The 25,832-nt window shown below is 44.1% G+C and overlaps 1 protein-coding gene across 1 annotated transcript in view; it reads left to right on the top strand.

The window, feature by feature from the left end:
* Positions 1 to 18,813: 18,813 nt before the first annotated feature.
* Positions 18,814 to 25,832, top strand: part of EDC4 (enhancer of mRNA decapping 4) — a 734,765-nt gene continuing 727,746 nt past the window's right edge. Inside the window, exon 1 of the mRNA XM_078670461.1 lies at positions 18,814 to 18,956. Coding sequence (XP_078526587.1) covers positions 18,881 to 18,956 — 76 coding nt within the window. The 5' untranslated portion in view covers positions 18,814 to 18,880. The remainder of the gene's footprint in view (positions 18,957 to 25,832) is intronic.

Here is a 25,832-nt window from a genome sequence, read left to right as displayed (position 1 = left end):
AGTAAGCCGGGATTTGGGGGCTGGTGGGAGACACGAAAGTGGGGAAATCTCCACGGGGCCTAGTGAAGGGCCTGCTTTCTTGCACCCTGGGAACGGATGCCATGTAAGCCAAGGGAGCCTGAACTGACAGAACTGCCCTATTGGAACTAAGGGTCCGCCATCAAAAGTACTGCTGCTGGCTCAACCATATAGCTAAATAGAAGCCAGAGTGTTACAGGTTGCAAGACTAAATGTATGTAACTGACTGAATTTAAGGCACATCTTGGTTTCCCAGGAATATATAATTGAGGCATTTGCTTCGTCAACACGCATGTCAAATTTGCCAAGAGGAGAAATGTAAAATGGATTACTTACTGCATAATTTTATGTACACAGTAGAAGCAGCTGCTTAGAGTTTTTCACCATTGATATTACATTGAAAGGAGATATTAATTGGGGAACTCTTTTTCAGCTAGCCTGCTCTCTGATAAGTTGGTTGACTCAGATTCGCCAAGGTCTTGAGATCTTATGATATGGTTCATGATCATAAAAAAACAGGTAGTCCACATGAAGTGTCTGAAATGTAAATTTGGTAATGGTTTTGCAACTGAGAGAAACACAAGAAACTAACAAAAAGAAAATATAAAGATTTTCTACTTTTCTAAAGAAGGTGTAGTGTAATTTTTCTTTTGGGTGGAAGTACGCTGGGCTACTGAGTTGGGTGTGACGCCAGTGTAATCATTCGCCTTAGAGATAGGCCTTACCGCTCGAGCCAGGCTACCCCAGGTGGACTGGTAACCCCAGGTCCAACAGTCTATTCTTGTGTGCGACTTGTGTGGGTTAGAGTAGAATGTGTAATCCCTTGTTGTTGGGCGTAGCAGCCTCCATGTGTCTTTGAGGTTGTATTTCGTGCACATATTACGGAGCGCTGCATAGGAGTTGTTGGGATGGTATTGGCAAAGTGATTGTCCGTCTAGCAGCAGGTCTAATGGCATGTTGATGTCCCCTGCTACTATGAGTAGGTCTTTTTGTGGAACTTTGGCTAGGGTTGCTGTTACTACGTTCCAGTATTGCAGGTCATCTGAGTTGGGTCCGTACAAATTTGCTACGTGTAGTCGGTCACTCGCCCTTGTAATAGTCGTTAGTAGTAGTCTGCCCTTGTTGTCGTGTGTGTGTGAGTCTATGGAGAGATTGGAGTTTTTGGAGATGAGCGTCATGACGCCTCCTCTCTTTTTGTTCGCCGGCGAGCACGCGGATTGTGCTATCCACTTAGCCCTAACTAGTTTATAGCTCTCCTCGTCGAGCTTTGTTTCTTGTAGCAAGATTATGTCGCTCTTTGTTTTAGCTAAGTACTTTGTTATTTTTCTGCGCTTAATGGGGTGGTTCAGGCCTTTAACGTTTAGCAACGTTATTTTGAGGTCTGTCAATAGCGTGGTTGTGTTGTTGCTAGCCATTGTCTAAAATGTAAGTTGGCTGTTTTCTGTGCCCGCCCTCCAAGGAGTTATTGCCCTGCGCTGTCTTCTGGAAGTATGTGAGATAGAATAAGTAAAGAAAAGACAGTACATAGATAAGATTAGAAAGGGATCCCACCATTCCTCCCTCAGCCCCAGTTATTAACCCTCCTCCCCCTCCTTTTCCCCCCCAGCCCCCTCCCCCCCTTTTAGACTTTGGAAGGTGCAACGCAGGATCGCCATTGCGCCTTCCGGAGCTTAAACTGCTTTGGTCCATTGTTCGGTTATTGCTTTTACCCATGAGCTTTCGGAGTAAGGCCTTAATGATTTTTGGGTGTCTGCTCGTCTCTCTGGGATAAAGCGTGTCGGGCAAGGATGATCCAGAGTGCATAAGAGTTTGTATCATAAAAATGTAAAGGATACTCTGTGTGTCTTGGCTTTTGTTCCGTTGTCTTCCTTGTCCGTAGTTTTGTCAATACCCCCCTCTTTTTTGTTGATGTTCTGGTGTCTCGGGTAATCTGTTGGGTTGTCGGAGTAGGGTAGAGGTAGATGTTAAGTCTTGTTGGTGTCAGCGATTGTCCCCACCTTATTGAGGTAGATACGATTGTTTTGGAGGAAGCGTCTGCATTTGAGGTAGGTCAGGTTGTTTGACTTGAGGTAGCTAAGGTTGAGTAAGTTCTTTCCTAGTCGGTGCTCGGATCTGGTGAGGGACCTCTTTTGGAAGTACCGGGCGGTCCAGTGTCCATCTGTTGCGTTGGTGGTCCTTCTAGGTACAGGTGCAGTTCATGCGGGTCCGAGAAGAAGTAGGTTTTGCCCCTGTCAGTGATTTTGAATTTGGTGGGAGCAACAAAAGTGAATAGGATATCTCTATTTTTGAGCAGTTGGCGTTGGGCGAGGAAGCCTTTCCTGATGTCCACTGTTGTTTTTGAGTAGTCCTGGGTTAGTATGACTTTGTGACCTTTCCAGTTGATTTGGTGGTTCTTCCTGGCATAGTTGAAGATGTCCTCCATATGTTGGGATCTCAAGGGCTTGCAGATGAAGGGTCTATTGAATTGCGATGCGTGCTGTCTTGAGGCTGGAACTCTGAACGCTTTGACGAGTTCGAATTGGCGGTTAAACTTTAGGTTTGTGATCTTCGGGATGAGCTCCTCCAGGAAATTGACGCATGAACCCGCTTCCTCCTCTGCCCCTACAGGAATTCCTAGTATACAAATGTTACCCCTTCGGCTCTTGTCTTCCAGCTCCGATGTTATCTTTTGAAGGGAGTCGGTCTTCATGCTGAGGGTTTTCACTTATTTTTTAGTGCGTAGGGTTATATCATCAGTATCACTGATGCGTTGCTCAGCAGTTGCGAGTCTGTTATTTACTGTGTTTAGATCAGCTCTTACCGCTGCTAGTTCCAGCTGTATTGATTCAGTGGTGAGTTTTGTTGACTTGGCTAAGTCGTGTACTTCCGCCAGCTTCTTCAGGATATTGTCTAGGGTACTGTTTATGTCAGGCCGTTGCTTGATTGGGGAGTCAGAAGTCTGTGGTTCCCCTTTGCTTTTCTTCTGTAGCTGAGCTTGGAGCCTGGATTCTCTGTCTGCCATACTTCGTTTGTGTCAGTCTTGTGAGTCAGGGGTATTGTGGATTCGTTGGTTTATTCTTACGCTATCTTGTAGGCTATCTCCCTTCGACTGTGCTGGCTCATCTCGTTCTTGTGTTGGCCTCCCCCCTTTTCTTCCGCAGCAACAGCCACGGGTGCGCAGGTTTTGTTTCTTCGCTCCCACTTCACCGATTCGTTTACGATCTCTTCTTTCTTTGCTAGGTTATCAGACCCCCTGTGCTCATCTACAGTTTCGAGGCGCTGTGCGATCATCAAGGAGGTGCCAGGATTTAGGTCACCCGGGTTCACAGTCTCTGTTTTGGTCCTCACCTCCCTCTCCTTGTTTATCCCTCCGCTCTCCCCACTACTTATCCTCGATTTCTTCTTTGTCGGGGTGTCCCTGTACTGCGCTGTTCTGCCCACTACACGTTTACCCAGGGCTTTCTAATGGGCTTGTGGGATGTGTTGGGCCGGTCCCATTGATTGCTGGTCACTTTTGCTCGGGGTGTTGGTGGGGGGGCTCTCTGTCTCGATGGTCTGTGTCTTTGTTATTGTTGCTGACCTACTCAAAGCCCTGTCTATCTGAGTTGTGCATTGGCGCATGAGCGGTAGCCTGGTCGACACTCTCCAGTGGTTGCTCGTGTTGTTTGCTGAGCCCCCAGTGCGTGCTCTTCCCTTAGGTGTTTCTCCGCGGTGGATGAGCAGCTGGCTGTTCGTCCGTTTCCCATGGGGCAGGCCCACGAACGCCTTGAGCGGGTGGAGGCAACCTGGTGCGGGGACACTGTTGTGGTGTGGCTGCATGCGCACTAACAGGAAGGCACAATTGCAGCACCTTTGAAAGGCGGTGATAGAGCCGCCGTCTCACCCACTCGTCCCTTTCACCTCGCCCTTCCGATAGACAGCACACGTATTCAACTTTAGACATTTCTCTTTTGCTGGACTGCCTTATCTCTTTCTCCCCCTCAGGTCCCCTTCTCGCCAATCTCAGCCTCCGACTCTTCTCCCCCCACCTCTCTCTACCCCTTTTGATGTTTTATTTCTCCATTCAGTCTGTAAATATGTAATATTTAATTGTCCAAGCCGAATCGCTGGTAAAATGTAATCATGAGTACATTTACTATTTGTATATATATTTATGTATAACTCTAACCACTAGTATATGTAGTAGACCTTCGTACTTACTACCATTCCTATGAGTTTAGAGTTTATCCGTTTGTATCTCTTCCTTAAGTGACTTTACAACTTGTACATTTGCAATTTTTTTTTCTGTGTGTATCTCTTCGTTGTGTGACTTTACAACTTGTACATTTGCAAATTTTTAGGTCTCGCGACCTATCGATGCGCGCAAAGCGCATCGAGCGGAGCGAGAATTCAAGTAGGCAAACTGCTCGTGAAACCACCAGCTTTTTGCTGGCGTTTTCATGCAGTTCACGTGAACCACGTGAATGCGCATCAGGCACTCCTCCCACACCTCACGGACATCTGCTCGCAAAAGGCTCTCCTCCCTCCCCACATCAAAGGCATCAATCACCCTCCCACAGGCTTTCCCAGCGCTGCCACGCCCCCTGCTTCACGGCCAGGCCATCTGTTCCCTGCCAGACCTCTCACACCTCCGTCACAGCATGCCTGTTTATGTTTTTGCCCTCGCCACCCCTCACCCCTCTTTCTCTAACTTTCCTGCCCTCCATCGCCGCCGGCCGGCCGTCAAGCATTTGCTGCCTGCAGTCAGAGCTTGTTGAATTTACTAAAAAAAGACATCTCTCTAAACATCTCTCATAAACTGCTACAGCCAAATCAGGGAGAAACGCTGTCACTCCTACCTGGGAGCCCTTGCCAAAACGCCTTCACTGCCGCCATCGACGCTGCTCCACCGCTGCCAGTCTCCTCCCCCCGCCGCAGCCTCTCACCATCAGTGCTGCCGCAGAGTGGGGGAGTGGGAAGACTACAACTCCCAGCGGCCTCCGCGACCGGAAGTCGCGTTGAGGCGGAGCGCGCCAGGAGGCGAATAAAAACGGACCTCAGCTCCCGCGTCGCGGGAGCGCGCGGGGCCGCGCCGGGCTAAGCCCGGGCAAAGGGCGGGCCCTCTGTGGCCCTCAGGGGACTGAATGAGACGGGGCGGGCCACCACCCTAAGTACTTCCCCACTCCAGTACCTTCGTAGAGGAAAGGGGCAGTAACCACTGTTCAAAGATGACCAAAACAACTAAAACACCGATGGCGACAAGATCTACCAGCAGACTAAAAACAGTGAGTACACCTTTGCCCACTATAACCGCCATAGATATAATGCTGCAAAAAACTATCAACGTTGTGGCGGATGCTATTCAGAACACCGAGAGGAGACTCTCCTTGACACCTAATCTATGCTTCCCTGATCTGTCTGCTCATACTACCTATGACGATCAAAATCAGGATGACTCTATCTCATCCCAGGAGTCTCTACTAATGCAATCATTCTCGGAATTACCTAGATCACATATTAAGGAAAAACCCTCTAACTCTTTTTCCTTGGAGTCATTAGCAAATAATCAGGATAACAGTCTTATGATCTTATCTAACATCGCAAAAAATGATCAGCAGACAACGGATATTCCCTCGACACTGGAAGTTCGCACCGAGGAAAATGCCTTACCTGTCATTGTTTTAACAGAATCACAATCACTAAAACATCACAAAGCTCCAAAGATCAAACGGAAAAAGTCTAGAACTAAATTCCCGATGAGGAAAATCCACCTACCTCCGGGTAAACCCAAACGGTCTCTCAAAGACATGTGGCAGAAGAAAAGCTTAGTGGAACCCACTGGACCAAAACGTGGGGGACCCCTTCCAAACTCCCCAGATCTATACAACACAGATGGAAAATCTAAGTCCAATTCAGGAATTTCTGTAGTCAATGAGGAAACAGGTCACATTGATAAGAAGAGTACCATGAGTTTCCCCTTCATGAGAGAGATTGAAACTTTAATTAAAACACTTCTTCAACCTATTAGTCATCAGATAGATAACATAGAAAAGGCTTTGAGTAAATTTGAGAGGACACAAAATGATATATCTTCCAGTATTCTTAGATTGCTCGAAACAACTAACATTTCTTCTCTTTTTGTTCCCTCATCAACTACACTTAATGTAAAAAATTCCAAAAAAAATGGCAACTCAGTAAAGAACACAGAAAAACAAAATAAATCACAATCACAGAGCCTACCCACAATAGACCTAACATTAAAGTCTCAAACAGTCCCCAACCTCACTGTGAATATAACGACTCCTACATTCAATAAACCAAATAACCAAATAGACGAGGATGATGATGACAGTGAATGGGCTACAGAGGGACATCCACCAAAAACAAATACAGGTGCACTAAAGAACAAGAATCGCACGGCCTCTCCTAAAAATAACACTCAATCAAAAGAAATAGGAGCTCATCCTACTAAACCTATCATAACAAGTTCACTATCACATATCAATCTACCTCCACAGGCTAACCCCTACACAATAGTCATGATTGGGGTGCCCAAAGTCGATGTCAACAGGGAGGAAACGCGGGAGGAATTGAGGAACAAAGTAATGCAATGGCTCTCTACACATAGGCCTCTCCCTCAAAATATAATAGGCACTATACACCAAGTTAAAAGAGTAGAGTGGGTGGGCACTCGTTTTAAATCCACAGAGGGTGACTGTATTGTGGTCACCTTTAAACATCTAGGACCGGCAAAATTCATCGCAGACTGGAGGAGCCCGGGGACAAACAGCTTGATTAGGACTATGGGGTTAAGTTATTTCTATCCAGCCCGATCAGATATATGTAGGAATAAAACCAAATATAACTACACCCAAGAAGGACGCCATATGACACAGCCAAATTTCCAACCCTGGCTGGTCCCTGCCCTACCCCGATTTGATAGCCCAATGGGTTTAGACCTCCACCCATACACTCACCCATGGGGAATTAAAGCATACAATCACCAATCAATTGAAACAGCTGAACGGCAAAGGCACGGTTTTTACCGTGCCTATAACCCTGCTACTGTACAATTTAATGAATATGAGTTTCCTACTGCTAACAGATACGATGTTCTCTACAACCACGACCAATTGGACGAGGTTGACTGACTGTCATCTGTCCAATTCCAAGATACACTTCCCGATAAAGCAAGGAATCCCTCAGAAAGCAAGACTAACGCAGTAAAAACATCCACCTCCCATGTAGTTTGCTTAGCAAATTCCACCCCCACGACGATATCGAGCTACATAGTCAGCCCCCGAGCAAACCAAGCTCATGCTCCGTCAGTGAACGAAGTAGGTAGTCCATCTAAAACCATAGCTTTACAACCTTACTCATCACTTGAGAACTCAAGGTCTAAGCATGTGACAGGGACCATCCCAGAACCACGCTCCCACTCCAGCATAAATCCAGAACTTAAATCAGAGCATATTACTTCTAACCCTATCAAAATACTGTCCTGGAACATTGCCGGATTGGCCTCTAAAATCAATGACCCATTATGGGTGGCCTTTGTTAAGAAGTACACCATCCTGTGTTTCCAGGAAACCTGGTTGATAAATGGCAACACCTTCATCGAGGGATTCCAAAGTTTTTTCGTCCACGCATCCCCTTCACCTAGTGGCAGGGCAAAGGGGGGCCTGGCAATATTTATCAGTCTGTCCCTTAAAATGCAGATTAATCATGTGCAGATGGATAGCAGGAGTATTCAGATCCTGACACTCAGAAGGGGGAAAAAAGTCATAACTTTGATTAATTTCTATAATTCTGTCGCAAATCCAAGTGACTGTAACATCGACAACCTTGTAAATTGTCTAGCTGAAAATTGGACAAAATTACCACAGGACAAAATACTCCTCGGCGACTTCAATACGCATATTTGCGGTAACCCTCTGTTGACAACTCTGGGATCGTTGGGCTGTGGTCTTAAAACAGGCCCCCACTTCACACACTGCCAACGTGGATCAAAATTGAACACTTTAATGGATTCCACGAATATGACCATGGCACTATCTTTGAAAGAGGACTCCTTTACCTTTGAAAATCCCACCTATAAAGGATCTGAGTCAGGGTCCATCATAGACCACATCCTTCTTTCTGCCGGTGTGGCCCAACAGGTTCTAAAGTTCGATATCCTTGTGAGCACTTATAGTGATCACAACCCCTTACATCTCGAGCTACAATGCGACTCTTTCGTACTCCAAAACAATATCAAGGATCCAGGGGTACTTAAGTCGGTTAATAACAACCGTCGCTTGAAATGGAATCTGATAAATAGTGACAAACTGTATGAGACTGTTGTCAAAGACTGTGAACCTGAACTTAAGCTCTGTGCCACAGACTCTGCTTCACCTGAATGCGTTCTATCCGCCTTTGCAGTGGTGTCCAGAAGGATAGAAATTTTTCTGACTGTAACTGCCAAGGGAACACCTGCTCAACACCCACGATGGTTCGATCATGCCTGTTCTTCTGCTAACCGCAAATTAAAGGCTGCTCTTAAAAACAAACCGAGAGATCTAGCACTGGTAAAGGCCCTTCGAGCAGATTACAAAAAAGCACTTGCCTCATGTAAAAAATCTATAAAAACTAAAACATGGGAATCTCTGCTCGATCCCTCAATTCTGGGCAACAGCTCAAAGTTCTGGAAAATAATTAATAAACCTCTTTTTCACGACCCGACCGCTGAGAGTCTCGGCACAGTCATACCAGAGAATGACTGGATCACCCATTTTGGTTCTATCTTTAAGAGCGAAGCTCCACAGACAACAAAATCACCTCATCCCCCCGAAAGCAGCCCTCTACATTTTTCTATTAAAGAAATTGAACTAGGGATTCTTGGTCTCTCTAGCAACAAAGCCCCGGGCCCCGACGGTCTTCCACCAGACCTATTTAAATCCAACATCACCTTATGGGCCCCAATCCTTACATCTGTCATTAACGCCGGGGTTGAAGTGGGAGCCCCTAAATCCTGGGGAGCATCCACTATTGTCCCGGTATACAAAAAGGGCGACAGAACAAAAGCAGTTTGCTATAGACCTATCTCCCTGATAAACTCTGTTGCGAAGGTAGTGGGAGGGGTACTCTTAAACCGGCTGAATGCTTGGGCCAAGAAAAATAATATAATGACCCCAGCACAGTATGGATTCAGACCAGGACATGCAACAACTACTCAGTGTCTGAATCTATACCTAATAAGTGGTAAATACACCCAAGCAAGAGATGGAACATTGTATATGGCCTTTATGGACCTTTCTTCGGCCTTTGACTGCGTAGATAGGAGTAAACTATGGGAAATCTTGCAAAACATGGGCGTCGAAAATAATCTAATCAATTTCCTGGCTGACCTACATAGCGACACACGTGCTAATGTACGGTACACAAAAGACTTGAAAGTAACGAGAGATTTTAATATTAACCGGGGCGTCAGACAGGGCTGCATTTTAGCACCTCTCCTTTTTAACTTGTACATTAATGGACTCGAGGATTATCTGGTAAAAACTGACACAGACTACCCTCGTATTGGGAAAACAGGGGTGCCGGTCCTGCTACACGCGGACGACGCCGTTTTGATGTCCAGAACCGCATTAGGACTTCAAAAGTTGTTGGATTCTTTTTTCCAATTCATGTCCTCACGTGATCTGAATATTAATAATTCCAAATCTTTTATTATGACGGTTCGAAAAACCCCCAAAAAACGATACCCCTTTTCGGTTAACGGGGAAAGTATACCGCTAACAAAAACATTTTCATATTTAGGGGTACTATTTGACCACAAACTTTCATGGGGCCCTGCTATAAACAAAAAGAAAGGCGAGTTATTACGAACCAATTTTGGAATATTGGACTTTGCACGCAAATTAGGTAACACCCCAGTGTCCGCCATAATGAAACTATATCAGGCAAAAAGTGTCGCAGTGGCATGTTATGGGAGTGAGCTGTGGGGTTTCTCTTCAGTAGAAGCTCTGGTAACACTAGAAAATAATTTTTTGAAACAGGTTCTGAGCTTACCTAAAAGCACCGCTAACTTCTCTGTACATGAGGAACTGGGCTCACCGTACCTAGGAGACAAAATTGCTGCAAACCCCCTGCTCTGTTGGTTAAACTGTTGGCGCAATGCATCTATACCGCTGACACATAGTATCCTTGCTGAAGCCCTCACCTGGGAAGGACATCTTAAGATACCCTGGATGAATTATATTAGAAACTGTTGCAAAGACCTGGGCAGATTGGATCTATACCTAACACCACAGCATACCACAAAGAATGATGTTGATTTTGTAAAAAATACTTTCCTGTTAAAACGACAACTTGTCAGGGAAGACATCGAGATGAAGAAGTCCAGTGTTAGGAACCATATACTAACAAAGACATGTGTGTTCTGTGAACCATACCTATCATGGAACATTTCTAGAAACGACCGCTTTCTGTTGAGCAGATTCCGATTTGGTTTTTACCACTTGCTTTTAGCTGTGCCGAGTGGAGCGCATAGAGGTCAAGTGTTGCCAGCTTGCGGCTGCGACAATCTGTCTCCGCAAGACTTGGCTCACTTTTTATTTCTGTGCCCTTATTATTCGATTCCAAGACAAATGTTTTTAAAACCCTTGCTTACAAAGTTGAATTTTGTACAGATCAAGCCTGCACTTTTATATCTGCAGATGTTGCATGACGACAGCACCTTTTTTATCTGTAAGTTTTTAAAAACAGCCCGGAAGGTCAGATTAAGTATGGAAGGATGATTCCAAGACGACCTGCACTAAACACGAAATCATGTCTTGAACAGGCACATTTATTTTTACTGGTCTACTGCATTTTTTACTCTCTCGTGAATTGCTTACTTTTAAAAATGTTTATAAAAATTTTTGAATGAATTGTATAACAATGTACTTATGTGCTTTTATGACTGCTTCTATGACAGTCGAATAAAGGATTTTTGATTTGATTTGACATCTCTCTGATTTTTGCACTTTTCTCTTGCTTGCAGGCTACACTTGTTTTCATGTCCTTTCAATTACTAAGACTAATGGCAGGTCTCGCATCCAATTTATTCAACTCGGAATCTGCTAAGTTCTGCGTTTTTCTTTTTCAAGGATCTGGTTCTCTTGGTGGAAAGTATTTAACAGTGCAGCTCCTTAGTGCAAATGTCTGCATTCGCCTTAATCAGGCACGAGGTATCCTTAACTATTGTAAGGGCGTTGTTGTCGATTTTGCCTGGGTTTATTTCAAAATTAGAATTGGACTTGGTTCTTAGATCACACACAAAAAAAGGCCATGCCTTAGCCAACAGAAAAATGCAAACGCCCGCTGTCAGCGTATGAATTTCCTTTGTGAACTAATTCTTCTTGTTGGTTTTGGTATAGATTAAAGATGTGTCCTGTTAATTAAACTGTTACATGTAAATCAAGAACGGCATTCAAAAGACACTTAAACACGCTCTCTCGCAGTGCTCCTTTCGACATCCCGGACACAGAACGGGTTACTCTCTCTCACTAAGGCGCAAGGCTGCCCACTGCATTTTAGACGCAGAGACGACCCCCTTCTCCGTTCCATCTTAGGCGCACGACATCCCGATGGGCTGCAAAAGAAATTTGCATCCAAGACGGAATCCCAGCTGTGGTGCAAATTGTGCACTAAGGGTTTCTACTTGTTGATTGTAACGAGTATTCAACCAGTTTTCAGTAATTGGAAAACATCTCTGTAGCGAACATCAAAGCTCAGTGTTGTGCCTGTGTATGTGTGCGCATCTGTGTGTGTGTGTGTGCATCAGTGTGTGTGTGTGTGTGCATGCCTGGGCTTGTGTGCGCATCTGTGTGTGTTTGCCTGTGTATGTGAAAGCATCTGAGTGTGTGTATGTGTGTGTTTGCCTGTGTATGTGAAAGCATCTGTGTCTGGGGACGTGTGCGTCCCAATGTGTGTGTGCCTGTATAGGTGTGCGCATCTACGGGTCAATCTAGCGCTATAAACAACTTTAAAAATAAAATAAATAAATCTGTGTGTGTGTGTGCGTGTGCGTACCTTGGCCTGTGTGTGCATGCCTGGGCGTGTATGCGCATCTGTGTCTGTGTGCGTGCCTGGGGGTGTGTGTGTGTATCTGTGTGTGCATGCTTGTGTATGTTTGCCTATGTATGTGAAAGCATCTGTGTGTGTTTTTTTTTTTTTTTTTTTTTTTAAGTAATTTTTATTAAGCATTAAAACAATGATACAAGAAACATGTCATGAAAAATTAGGAAAAAGTACATATGAGTGTAATAATAATTGAAAGACATCAATCTACAGAAATTTATATAGAGAGAAGAAAGGCATTTAAAGATAGAAAGGAGAAAGAAGAAAGGAAAGGAGTGAAAAGGAGAAAAGAAAAGGAGGAAGGCAGAAGACAGGGAAAGAGAAGAGGAGAGAAAGAGGAAGATAAGGAAGTAAAACTAAGGGATCATAAGGGACAAGGAGCACGCGGTAAGGGAGAAGGATTAGAAGAGAGATAGGAAGTAAAGGGAAGCCATAATAAGTCAGATTTAATTTTCAAAGGGATAGAGGTAGAAGAGGCAATAGAAATTCTATGTTCATCACAGATATAATTCCACCATGTGTGGACCGAGAGTTTAGAATTGTCTTTCCAGCACGATAAGATAACTTTAAATGCAAGTGCAATAAAAAGGTCTAACAACTTAGCAGAAGAAGGTGTACTAATATCAATATCATCAGCTAAAGAACCTAAAAATATGTGTATAAAAGACAACTGTGAAGAAAAAGATAACATTTTCATACATATATTCCAAACTTCAGTCCAAAAGGATAAAACTGGGGGACAATAATAAATTTGGTGTTGTAGAGTACCAGGGTCTTCAGAACATGACCAACATAAAGGAGAGGAGGTTGGAGAAAATTTATGGATAGTAACCGGTGTAATAACAACTCTATGATAAATAAAAAGTAGGGATTGGGTAATGCGTGCAGCAACAGAAACTTTGAAGAGTCGAGACCATATACGATCCCACAATGCAGTGTCAAAGGAGACACCCAGATCTGTTTCCCAAGCAGTCTCCACTGTAGACTTAAAACGAACAGAACAATTAGATAATAAGAGTGAATATACAAGAGCAGCTTTAGGTTGTTGGGTAGAAAAAAGAGGGTAAAGTGGAGTGACAGGAGTAAAAGAAGAAAAAGAATCAGAGGAAGAGGATAGCGAGGATAAATGAGATTGAATAGCAGAGATTATAATAGAATATTCAGCAAGAAAAGAGGAGGGTAAGTTAAACTTAATTTGTAGATCCACAAAAGAAAGGAGATTAGAATCAAGAAAGAATTGATGTACAAACATTATATTCTTTTCTTTCCAGTGTTTAAAGTAAAATGATTTACCTTTATATCTAAGAAATTTGTTGTACCAAACTACAGATGATAAAAAACATTGTAGAGGGGAAAGGGAAGAGGAAAAAACATTTTGCAAGGTAGATTGGCAATATTTCAAAATAGGATACTTGGATATAAAGGTACAATTTGACATGAAAGGAACATGTTGAAATGAGAAATCTTTCAGAAAAGAGCGTTCCAGGAGCACCCATTTAGGAACAGGAGTATCAAGGAAATCATAAGCCAAGGAGAAGGATTGTTTGATAAGAAAGGCAGAATGATAAGAGCCAAAATCAGGGAAACGAACACCACCTTCATTTTTAGGGCGAACCAACTTATATAATCCAATGCGGGGATGTTTATTGTTCCACAAAAATTTTGTGCATATTGAATTAATACGGGAAAAATAGGATTTAGGGATTTTGAAGGGGAGCATAGAGACTGTATATAAAACATGAGGGGTGATCATCATTTTGATAGTATCTAATCTACCCCACCAAGAAAGAAATAGGGGAGACCAAATCTGCAGAAGGGATTGAATTTTCTTAAATAACGAATCAAATGTTATTTTAAGGGTATCTTTTAGAGAGGAAGAAAACCAAAAACATCTGTGTGTGTTTGCCTGTGTATGTCAAAGCGTTTGTGTGTGTGTGCGTGCGTGCGTGCGTGCATGTTCCTTTACTTTCCACTTTTCGTGGCCACCAATTCCCCCCCCCCCCGCCACCCCCGAAGTTTCTCCGCTTTCTTCTTCTGCCGCCTGGGTGTTAATCTCCCCTCCGACCGTAAACACCGGCTCCCCATCAGTTTATCTGTGGCCTCATAGGAGCCACAGGAAGTGGGGTCAGCTTTCATGCTGACTGCAGGCATTTTTTAATGTTCATTGGCACACCTGTGCCTTATTGAAAAACAAGCACTGGCGTTGCCAATAGGTTTCGCATTTGGAAAGTTGGAGCTATTGGTTTTGTAAATGACATTTTATATTTATATATTGTTATTGACAATGCCAATAACGATATATAAATATAAAATGTCATTTACAAAACCAATAGCTCCAACTTTCCTACTGCGAGACCTATTGGCAACGCCAGTGCTTGTTCTTTTTAAGCACTCTTCTAGAGTACATGTATTACCCAGTGCATTCTTGTCTACTTCTCCTCCTCTGTCATGCTGGCTTCTGTTGCTCTTTCACCACCCATGTGCGCCTCCTCCACCAGCGCCAAATGTTTATCTTTTGCTTCCCACTACCCACTCTCACATGTTGCTTCCTTCACACCCTCAGTGTTGCTTCCCTCCACACACATCCTGTGTTGCTTTCACCACCGCCCACCCCCATGATGTTGCTTCTGCACACCCATGTTTCTTCCACTCCCCACCAGCTCTCTGTGTTGCTTCCAACACTTTTTACCTCGTGTTGTTTCCGAAAATAATAAATAAAAATAGGATTTTCCGCATTTTTTCTTTTCACTAACCACGCCTACAAAATGATGTGGCTTTTAAAAAATTGTTTAAACATGCTGCATAGCATCAGGGATACTGTGCAACATGACAAAAAAATGGTAGCCAGTAAGTCTCAAAGGTGATACATATCGGCTTTACCAATGCTTATTTTTATTCTCAAGTTTCTCGTGTATAGCCAAAGCCTCATCATTTCACTTTAATGAGGGTATATGTAAAGGAAAAGCCTCAAAGATCAAGCTACAGATAATGGTGTCAAATAAACACTCACCAATCATCGGTAGCAAATAACAAAGATACATATTTGCATATTCGGCTTCTAGGCTAGGTTAAGTGCCCTTGCACCAGAGCACAGTTTCCTTAATAAGAGTATTAAAAATGTTAATAAAGCTCCAGAATATGTTGGTAGATGAATTTGTTTTTGAAAGAGTAACTATACTTCAGTAGTAGCACACCTGTCATGTTTGCAGTGTTACGAGAAATAAAGACATACAAACGTAAACAGAAACAAGCCCATAATAAAACTAAAAACATGACTAATTCCAGATTGGGTTTAAGTATATCATGGAGTCTCGTGTGTGTGGTTTTTTTTTTTAAACTTGCAGTATTTTCTAAAAGGAAATGCAAATATCCTAAGAATTAAAAGTTAAAACGCATGGAAAACTCAAAACTGGAAGTGCTGCTCATACGAAGGAGCAAGTTCATATCACTACATTATACACATAAAAATATCAAGCCACAAATACTAAAGAGTGGGATCTGACATGGGATAATCCCAGAGGTATTCGCTTGTCCCGTATCAGATGTGCTTAGTTTACCTAGCCATATGTTTTTGCTGCATTCTCTTATTGCAGCCTTGTTATTGTCATTATGGACAGAACACTACTTTATTCAAAGATTAACTGAGGTAGATACCCCAGTTTTCTTAGCGTTTTATTAAGTGTCACTAGTGGTGTCCTATGAGGGATCCAAATGTCACAGACATAGATATATTAATGTAAACGTGTACAGTAGCACATTGGAAATATAGCTCTCTTAAAAGGCGTGAAGGTCTAAACATGCTCTTAAAGTTCGAGCTCTGCTCTGCTGCTTCTCACGTACCAAACCTGGCAGGCGTGCACACCTCCACCTGGCTCTGGCTGTCGATGTGCTCAGAGAGGATGCTCATCCGTTTGGCCGACTCGTTGTACTTAACCTCGAGGTCCTTGATGTCCAGCCCCTGCGGCAGAGGCCGGGGCGCCCCGCTGACCGTGACGAATACCCTGTCCCCGTCTGGGTAGGTGACAGGGTCCAGAGCCCGCACCCGCACGTGGCAAGGCAGGTCCACCAGCAGGCGGCCGACGGGACTGACCACCAGTGTCCACTGTTTCAGGGGCAGGTTCTTGGGGGAGCTGGCATGCAGCCTGCAGGGCACAGCCCAGAGCGGGCGAGGGTAGGTGGGCGACGGCCGGTAGACCGTGGCACTGCCTAGCAGTATGTGCACGGAGCGCTGCAGGGGGCCATTCAGCGCCGGTATTAGGGGCGCCCTGGGGAAGGCAAGAGCCATACCTGCGACCTGAAACTATAACAGACGAGTCAGGGTTATATTTCTTCTAAGTGTGCAAAAATGTTGCCACTCTTGGGAAGAGCAGCATTCCTAGGAAACACTTCCGTAAATCGAAACTTCGGGTCGGAAGTACTAACCAATCCCGTGAGCCTGCCAAGTTTGTCATCCAATGACGAGCAGCTTCAGCGACTGTCCTATCAAAAACTGGTTAGTAAGCGACATATGCCCGTGTGCGCCTGGATATGGAAAGAAGCGCAACCAACCTTAAAACAAGGTTTAATTTGTCATGGGAGTGCGTTCTATTGAAGCAATTGCTCCCACTCTGATCTTGACAAGTGTTTATATGTACCTTTTTTTATCACTCCCAAGCGTGTCATGCTTGCCTCTAAAAACAATTTGAAAATGTTTATTAGTACACAAAGACGACTTCTTGTTTGAACCGGGTTTTGTACATTATTAATTAGTCTAATGACGCCGAGGGCCGCTACGAAAAACACGAGCATTTGATTTCTGCATGCTTTCAAAACAAGTCAGGCCCGGGCCGCGCTGTGATTGGCTGACGTCACGGGGGTTTCCCGGCCGGCAGCCAATCACAGCGCGGCCCGGGAATGACGTCACGGGGGTGTCCCGGGCCGGCAGCCAATCGCAGCGCGGCCCGGGACAAAGGGGCGGGGCTTAAAAAAAGCACCAGAAACGCCCCCGAATCGCGTTTTCGAGAGAAAACGCGATTGACAGCCTCTGCCTCCCAATGGCTAGCCTCCATTTATGGAGCTAGCCAATTGGAAACAGAGGCTGTCCTAACCTCACTATTAGAAACAACAGATTTCGATCTGGGAGTGGCTTCGCCCCTCGCCAGGTTACGAAACCTAATAAGTGCTCCACAAAGTGCTATCATTCTGCGTGCAAGTTGAATAAAGATGCTAAGACCTAGGAAATGGGATTTCTGAAAAACGGTTGCTTGTACCACTCAGCGAAATAAGTGCAAAGTTGTGCGTCAACATGCTGTGAATAATAACCGATACAAGGGAGGGCAACTTTCGAGAAAGAAACCAGGTGAGATTATAGCAAAAATACATTCTGTTCATGGGTTCTTGTTTCCTCAAAGAAAGTCATACATCTGCACCTACAGGTCGACAGCCTCAAATGGGAGCATATTTACGACTTTCAGGACTTCACAATATTTTCCAGAAGCACCCAAGAAACCTCCAACAGTCCAAAATGTAATGCACTCCTAGAAACTGGCTACCATTTTATTTTGTAGGGTCGGCATCCTTATTTATTTTAATTTTATTTAGAGTGTTTCAGAAAGCGTGCACATGACCCACGGGTATCAGTGCGCTGTACATAGGTTGAATCCTTACATTATTTATAGGGTTTAAAAACTTTAAACCACTAGTTTATGCCAAACCAACCTTCCTCCTTTTTAGGTCTCGTCCTAGCTATTGCGTAAGCAATCGCTATGCGAGACTATAGTAAAGGGGCATTTCAAAGTGCTCCCAAAAAGCGAATTGCATGGCGAGAACGCGCCCAACCACGCGCATCGTGCCGCCATGCAATCCGCTCTTTTTGGAAGCGCTTCAGCCCACTGGCGCGTGCACGTCACCAGCCACATCCCATACCATTTGTTGTCTGAGCCTCGGCACCAGACTTCAAAGGGTCCGCTCCGCTCCCCCTACGCAATGCAGAGAGCTTGTTCTGAATAGAGTCGAGATGCCCACTTGACCGGATCGGTGCATAATAAAACTACAACAATAAACACCGCCTTCTGTTTTTCTACACTCGTCTAAAAAAAAAATACCCTTTCCTAATGTGCCATCCTCCCATTCATACCCCACCACCAAACAACAACAAGCATTGGCATTGCCAATAGGTCTCGCTTGTGGGACCTTATAAGTATTTAGTTTTGCAGCACAATATCCGATTATGCAACAAGGATATTGTGCTGCAAAACTAAATACTTATAAGGTCCCACAAGCTAGACCTATTGGCAATGCCAATGCTTGTTACTGTTTGTATCTCTTATGTAACTCGTGTAATCCAAAGTCCTTATGTAACGCAAGTGGTTCTTTTGTAAAGCGCTCTGACACCTTCGGGTAATGTTCGCGCTATAGAAAATCGCATTAAATAAATAAAATAAAAAAATACAAAATTCACTACCAGACACTTCTGAACGTCAATAGTTAAGTTTTAATTAAAGTCAAAGTGATGTTGATCGTCCCCCCTTTGTTTTAAAATTTTGACCACATTTTGTCATCACAGGAAATAATAATTCAGCTTTTGAAACAAAATCTCATTTTGAGGTCTCTGGCGACCTTTCAGTCTGTTCTATTCCCGAACTCTTCTCACGCTCCCCTTCAGCTTGCGAGTGGAACCTTCGAGTTCGTCAGTGTTTCCATGGGGGCGCTTTCTTGCTGCTGCACCGGAAGTTTTCGCCAAGGGGGAGGGTTACTGGCAGTTTCACCGGAAGTGGTGGGTATCCTGGCTGCAGCGCCGGGAGAAGCCGAGAGCGCGGGAGTCATGGACCCCTCGGGCAGTATCGATATCAGCGCAACACGGCACCTGCGGGACATCTTGAAACTGGACCGACCCGGAGGTGAGGGAGAGCTGCCGCGGGGGTGAGCGAGGAGCCCCCTGGACACGCAGGGGGGTTTCAAACTGGACTGGTAGTGAGACCGGTTGCATGACACACTACAACGACACCAGGCGTGTGGCTAGAGGACACATAGGCATGGTAGTTGGAGGGTGAGGAAACAAGGCTCGGTACCGGCTTATGATGCATGGGCAGCGAGGCCACATACCAGTGACACACTGTGAAAGCAATTGGATTCATTGGGGTGCGTGTCTTGGGGAAGAAATGGGGTCTTCGGGCGAGAGAATCATAAAAGGTGTGTGTCATCTTGTTGTTGTACTGAAAATAAAGATGGGCGACGGTGAATAGATGTACTGACGCGACTATGTTGTTAAGTGTCAATGTGTCGTATTTCACACCATTAGCTGAATCTATTTTTTTGTCAACAGAATGTTGTTTTGCGGAACTCGTGGCTCCGTTTTTAGTGTGGAGTAGGGCTCTGTAACCTTAATGTGCAGAGTGGTTACGGTTCTCATGTGTCATGGGCCACTTGACAGCTGTCAACGTCGGAACGAGGTGACATTCAGTGGAAGTGTGAGTGTAGCAATAGAGGTGACAGCTACTGAGTGCAAGTGTTAGCACGGGGGCTGACGCGCACTAGAAGTGTATGCCAGCACTGCTTCCAGCCGGCTGTCAACTGGAAAGAGAACACTCACTGCATAGCATGCAAAGAACATTCCAATAGAGAAATAGACGACATCATACACATTAAAGGTACATAGACAGATTATATCAGGAACACCCTATCCGAGTGTCAATGTTCGCGCTGAAGAATACGTTTATGGGGCCGGGGGCAAGACTTGAGGTCGCATCAATGTGACGAGATAGTCGGCGCAGGGGTGGGTGAGCATGAAAGGTGACACTAAACAAGGGTGAGGGGCAAGGATTGGATGGGGCATAGTTGAAAGGGGGGGGGGTCATCACCTGCAGTAACACATCACTGGGATGGGATAGTCACGTCATAGGTGGCATGAAAGGGGCAGATTTGTAAGTAGGAATAAACTCGTCCTTTATATCTAGGAGAGCTTGATGTTTAGGCTGCAGGGGACGGAATCCCGCACCAGTTTCTTGCAGTGGAGCTTTTTTAAGCAGTTCACAATCTCTTCTGATCTACTAATCATTTTACCCAGTCATTCTACTGGGAGTGTGAAAATTAACTTAAGACAGATACTTTCACGGCCACAACGTCTTCCACTGTTCTTGCAGTTGTCTAGTACCTTGCATATGGGTTCCCCTCCAGGACAGGGAGCCAGCTCATACAGGAGGCGAAACTTGCTGTCAAGGACATTTGTTCTTGAAAAACACCATATCTCTCCAGTGCTTATGCTTGTGCAAGAGTGTTGGGCTCAATGTCTCAAACCGATTTTGTCTCTTCGTCTACCATATTATTTTACTGTCTTGTCGAAGTGAATGTTCTAATGAGGGGTAATTGGGAAGTATATCCTTTGGAAACACAAACGTTGACCCACTCTGTGCATTTGCGCACTTTCAAATTCAAAATTCCTTTATTCGACTGTATACAGTACAGTCATAAAAGTACAATAGAAAACATATACATTCAAAACAATGTTAAAAAGACAGTTTATCAAGAGCGAGAAATTACAAGAAGAGATACAGATTCTAAAAAATATAAATATGCTGTTTATCTAAAAAACATATTGCTGGGGGAGGCATAATTCGTTGAACAATTATCCTTCCATGCTTTTTCTGAATTTCAAGGCTGTTTTTAAAAAATTACATAAAAACATGGTATTTTCACAGTGTAACATTTGGAGATAAAATAATGCAGGCCTTATTTGTAAAAAATTCAGTTGTTTAAAAAGGGGTTTTAAGAACAGTTTTCATGGTATCGTGTAATAGGAACATATGAATAAAAAGTGAGCCAGGTCTTGCGGAGACTTACTGTCGCAGCCGCAAGCTGGCAACACTTGTCCTCTGTGGGCCCCACTAGGCACAGCTAGCAACAGATGATACAAATCAAAGCGAAATCTGGACATCAGAAAACGTTCGTATCTGGAAATGGGCCAGGATAGATAGGGTTCAATTTGCACGCAAGATTTTGTTAAGACATGCTTCCTCACACTACCTTTTTTAAGCTCTGACTCTTCCCTAGCTAGCTGCCGATTCAACATAAAGGTATCTTTCACATAAGTTACATCTTGTTTGGATACTTGCTGTGGTGCTAGGAAAAGTTCCAGCCGACCCAATTCATGAAGAAAAGTTTCTGATGTATTTTAACCAAGGTATCTTGTATTTCCCTTCCCAAGTGAGTGCTTCAAGAAGGATGTTTTGGGTGAACGGTATATCATCATTCGTCCAGCAGGTTAACCAACACAGCAAAGGATTGACAGCTATTTTATCTCCTAGGTAGGACATACCAAGTTCTTCGTGGATGGAGAAATTAGCTGTGCCTTTAGGTAGACTTAGCACTTGTTTTAGGAAATTGTTTTCAGTTGTTACGAGGTCACCCACAGGAACAAAGCCCCAAATTTCACTCCCGTAACAGGCCACAGCGGTGCTTTTGGCTTGATACAGTTTCATCAGAACGACCACTGGCGTGTTTCCCATTTTACGTGCAAAGTCTGTTATTGCAGCATTTGTCCTTGTTGTTTCTCCCTTTTTTTTCCTTATCGCAGGTCCCCAAGTAAGTTTATGGTCAATAGGCCAAGGTATGAAAAAGTCTTTGTTATCGGTATTTTTCCCCATTAACGAAGAAGGGATAAGACTTTTTTGAGCACGAACCTATCTTCATGGCAAATGATTTTGTGTTGTTGATGCTTAGGCCCCGTGATTTCATAAATGAAAAAAAAGAATCAAGTAGTATTTGAAGGCCCAGTGCAGTTCTGGAGATAAGGACGGCGTCGTCTGCATAAAGCAGAACAGGCACGCCCTTTCTCCCTATGTATGGGTAATCAGTTTTTGTGTTTAAAAGATGCTCCTCAAGTCCATTAATATATAGATTAAAAAGAAACGGCGCTAAAATGCAGCCCTGCCTAACCCCCCGATTTATCTTAAAATCTCTGGTAACTTTCAAGTCTTTTGTATAGCGGACATTTGCTCGAGTGTCGCTATGGAGGTCGGCTAAAAAATTAATCAAGTTCTTCTCAACCCCCATTTTGAGCAGGACGTCCCAGAGCCTGCCTCTATCGACACAATCAAAGGCCGATGATAAGTCCATATACACAGTTCCTTTTCTGACCATAGTATACTTACCACTGATTAAATATAGGTTCAGGCATTGAGTTATTGTTGAGTGCCCCGGTCTGAACCCATATTGAACGGGGGACATTACGTTATTGATTTTAGCCCACATGGTCAGTCTATTTAAAATTATTCCTCCCACTACCTTGGCAACTTAGTTTATCAGGGAGATAGGCCTGTAACATGCTGCATTGTTTCTGTCACCCTTCTTGTAGACGGGTACTATAGTTGAGGCCCCCCAAGACTTTGGGCTCCCGGTTGCAACTCCTGCATTGACAACCGCAGTAAGGATTGGGGCCCATAGTGAGATATTTGATTTGTATAGATCTGGAGGAAGGCCGTCTGGGCCCGGGCCTTATTACTGGTTAAGCCACGAATCCCCTTCTCAACTTCTTCAACTGTGAAGTGCAACGGAGCTTCTTCTGTAATTTTAATTTCATGTATCACCTGTGGTTCATCGCTCTTGAAAATTAAACTGAAATGGGAGACCCACTCATCCTCGGGTATGTTGGTTCCAAGACTGGAGGCATTAGGATCATCAAACATTGGCTTATTAATTATGCTCCAGAACTTAGAGCTGTTACCCAGGGTTGATGGGTCAAGCAAAGACTCCCAGACATGTGCTTTTATGTCCTTTTTCCGGGATGCCATAGTTGATTTGTATTCAGATCGCAAGATTTTAATATGTGCGGAATCCCTTGTTTTTTTCTTGAGGGCCATTTTCAGGTTCCGGCTAGCTGCCGAACAAGCGTGGTCAAACCATCTTGGCTGGTAAGCAGTTGGGCCCTTTACTGGTACAGATAGTAGTTGGCCGATTCTTTGCACCCCGACGGCAAAAGCAGATAGGATGGTTTCAGGTGGTGTGGACTCAGAGACACAAAGATTGAGTTCCTGGTTGCAACTCATTTTAACCCCTTCCACGCTCATGACGAGCTGGGCTCGTCATGAAGTAGCCTCCTCGCACGCTCATGACGAGCCCAGCTCGTCATGTTGTGTGGGATTTCCGATTTCTCAGCACAGCAGGGGAATATGCTGAGCATCCATGGGGTTAACAGACTTATACAAAGTGTCACTATTTATCATGGACCATTTCAAACGACGATTTCCATTGATCAACTTTAAAGCACCCATGTCTTTATGATTTTTCCGTAAATCAAAAAGTCCCACTCCTAGTTCAATTGAGATTGGATTGTGGTCACTAAAGATGCTTTCATGTATTTTAAAGTTTAAGGCTAAATTTGCCAGATCAACAGAGAGAAGAATATGGTCTATGAAGGAGCCATGCTCAGAACCTTTATAAGTTGGTACTTCAAAGATAAAGGAGTCATCTTTCAGGGACATAGCGACACTCAAGTTCAGATCATCAATTAGATTATTGATATGGGTTCCTCGCAGACAGTGAGCAAAATGAAGGCCTGACCTATTTTCGCACCCCAAGGAGCCCATAGTTGTCACGGCAGGATTTCCACAGATGTGCGCATTGAAATCACCAGTGATTATTATATTCCGTGGCAGTTTTGCTATTTCACCTTGCAGATAGTTGTGGAGCTTGACGATGTTACACTCTCCTAGTGGTGTTACTGAATTATAAAAATTGACCAAGGTTAGTGCCTTTCTGCCCTTCCTAAGCTCCATAACCTGAATGTTCCTGTTTTCCAGTTGTTTATTTTTAGCCTTACAGATGAGGGAGAGGCTGATGAATGTTGCCAAGCCCCCCTTTGATCTGCCACTGGGCGATGGAATTGCTGGCACGAAGAAACTCTGGAACCCCTCAATGAAAACATTGTCTACGAGCCATGTTTCCTGAAAACACAGTATAGCAAAGTTCCTTATGAATTCCACCCACGTGTGGTCCTTTACTTTTGCAGCCAGTCCTGCTATGTTCCACGACAAGATTTTTGTGGTATTAAGAACGTCGTGGTCAGACAATGAGTCTTGGGTTGTACTAGTGAGCAGATGCAAGTCTTGATTAGGTCAGCTTATTACAACTGCTAATTGATTTCCAGTGCTAGGTAGCAAGATAGGAGCTATAGTGGGAGGAGCGCTGCATAATTCATGAGTAGAGAGAATAGGTGCCGCTTGTAAGGAGAGATTCTCAGGGGAAATTATTAAAGGCTCTATTGTACTAATAACAGGTACCACTCTTAAGAGGGCTAAAGTGCTTGCTGGATTTTCAGTACTTGTTATGTTAGATTGTTCCACCCTGTTCGAAAGGCCAGGTGAAGTACTAAGGGGCAGGGCAAGTGTCAGTCAATCCACCTCATCCAAATGATCGTGGGCATACAGAACATCATATCTGTTTGAGGTTGGGACCCCGAATTGGTAGTGGTACAAATAAGGATGTGCATGATCTCGTTTGTATGTATATGGTGCAAATTCCCTTCTCTCATATATTGTTGGGGGATAATTATAAGGTCTGCCTTCCCAAGATTGTGCATATCTTTGTTGTTCAGAGTCTAAGGACGTCACCTGGCTAGGAGCAAGAGGTGGCGCCCATGATTGATAATGAGCTTGAGGCTCCAGCGATCCCTCCTGGCCGTGATAAGTCTGAGAGTTTTTATTTTGCCCATTGATGTTAGAGGGGTAAAAATAGCTTAAGCCCATCGTGCGAATCAGGCTATTTGTCGAGGAACTCCTCCAGCTGGTGATGAGGTTTGCCACTCGTCTGTCTCTAAAATTAACTACAATGCAATCTCCCTCTGTTGATTTGAATCTTGAACCCACCCAATCTACTCTCTTCACATAGGAGATCTGCCCACTTATGTGAGAGGGAAGTGGTCTATGTGTGGTTAACCATTGCATTACCTTATTTTTTAGTTCCGTGTATGTCTCCCCCCTGTTGTCAGCCAGCTTGGGAACCCCAATCATGACAATGGTGTATGCATTAGATTCAGGTGGGAGGTCTATATAGATGGGTCTTTTTACTGTCACGGATTTAAGCTGATTTGCCCCTACTGTCTTAATAGAGATATTCGGTGTTAATGATGTAGGGTGCCGCAACGGCTCTGCATCTGCTATAACTAATTCTGGGGGGTAACCCTCAGCAGCCCATTCACTATCATCAGTTTCATCAGCTACCTGTATGGCTTGTATATTACTCACAGGCGTGGCTACTATCTGCGGTAAATTGAGCGCTACCTGTGTAGTAGTTACTAAGTTTGGGGTAGCTGGAGATCCCTGTCGCTGATGCGAAAGCTGATTGATGGCACTATTTGTTGTGTCTCTGGTGACTTTAGCGGATTTAGTGTTAATAGCGTTGAGGGTTTTACTTGCTGGAACAAAAATAGAAGTAGGTTTAGGCGTTTTTAGCATTTTAAGCATGCTGGAAGAAACTTCGTTTTGTGCTCTCTCAAATTTTCCTAGAGCCTTCTCTATATTAATGACTCGCTTACTAATGGGCTGTAAGAGAGATTTGACCATAGATTCTATTTCGCTCAGAAGGGGTGTTTTCAATGTAGATGACTGATCTGTTTGACTTGTCTGATCTTTAACCGAGTTACTCTCTATAATATTCTTCTCACTTGGGAGTGTATCTGGGTGGATGTCGAGGGAATCCCGGTTGTGGTTTTTGTGGTGAGTTTCGCCTGTTTAAGTTTTAACCAGATATCTTTAATTGAGTATTTCGGTTTGGCTATTGGG

This window comes from Lissotriton helveticus, chromosome 12, assembly GCF_964261635.1.
Source record: "Lissotriton helveticus chromosome 12, aLisHel1.1, whole genome shotgun sequence".
Classification (NCBI taxonomy): Eukaryota; Metazoa; Chordata; class Amphibia; order Caudata; family Salamandridae; genus Lissotriton; species Lissotriton helveticus.
Note: the sequence above shows the minus strand (reverse complement) of the source record. Positions and strands in the feature narration are given on the sequence as shown.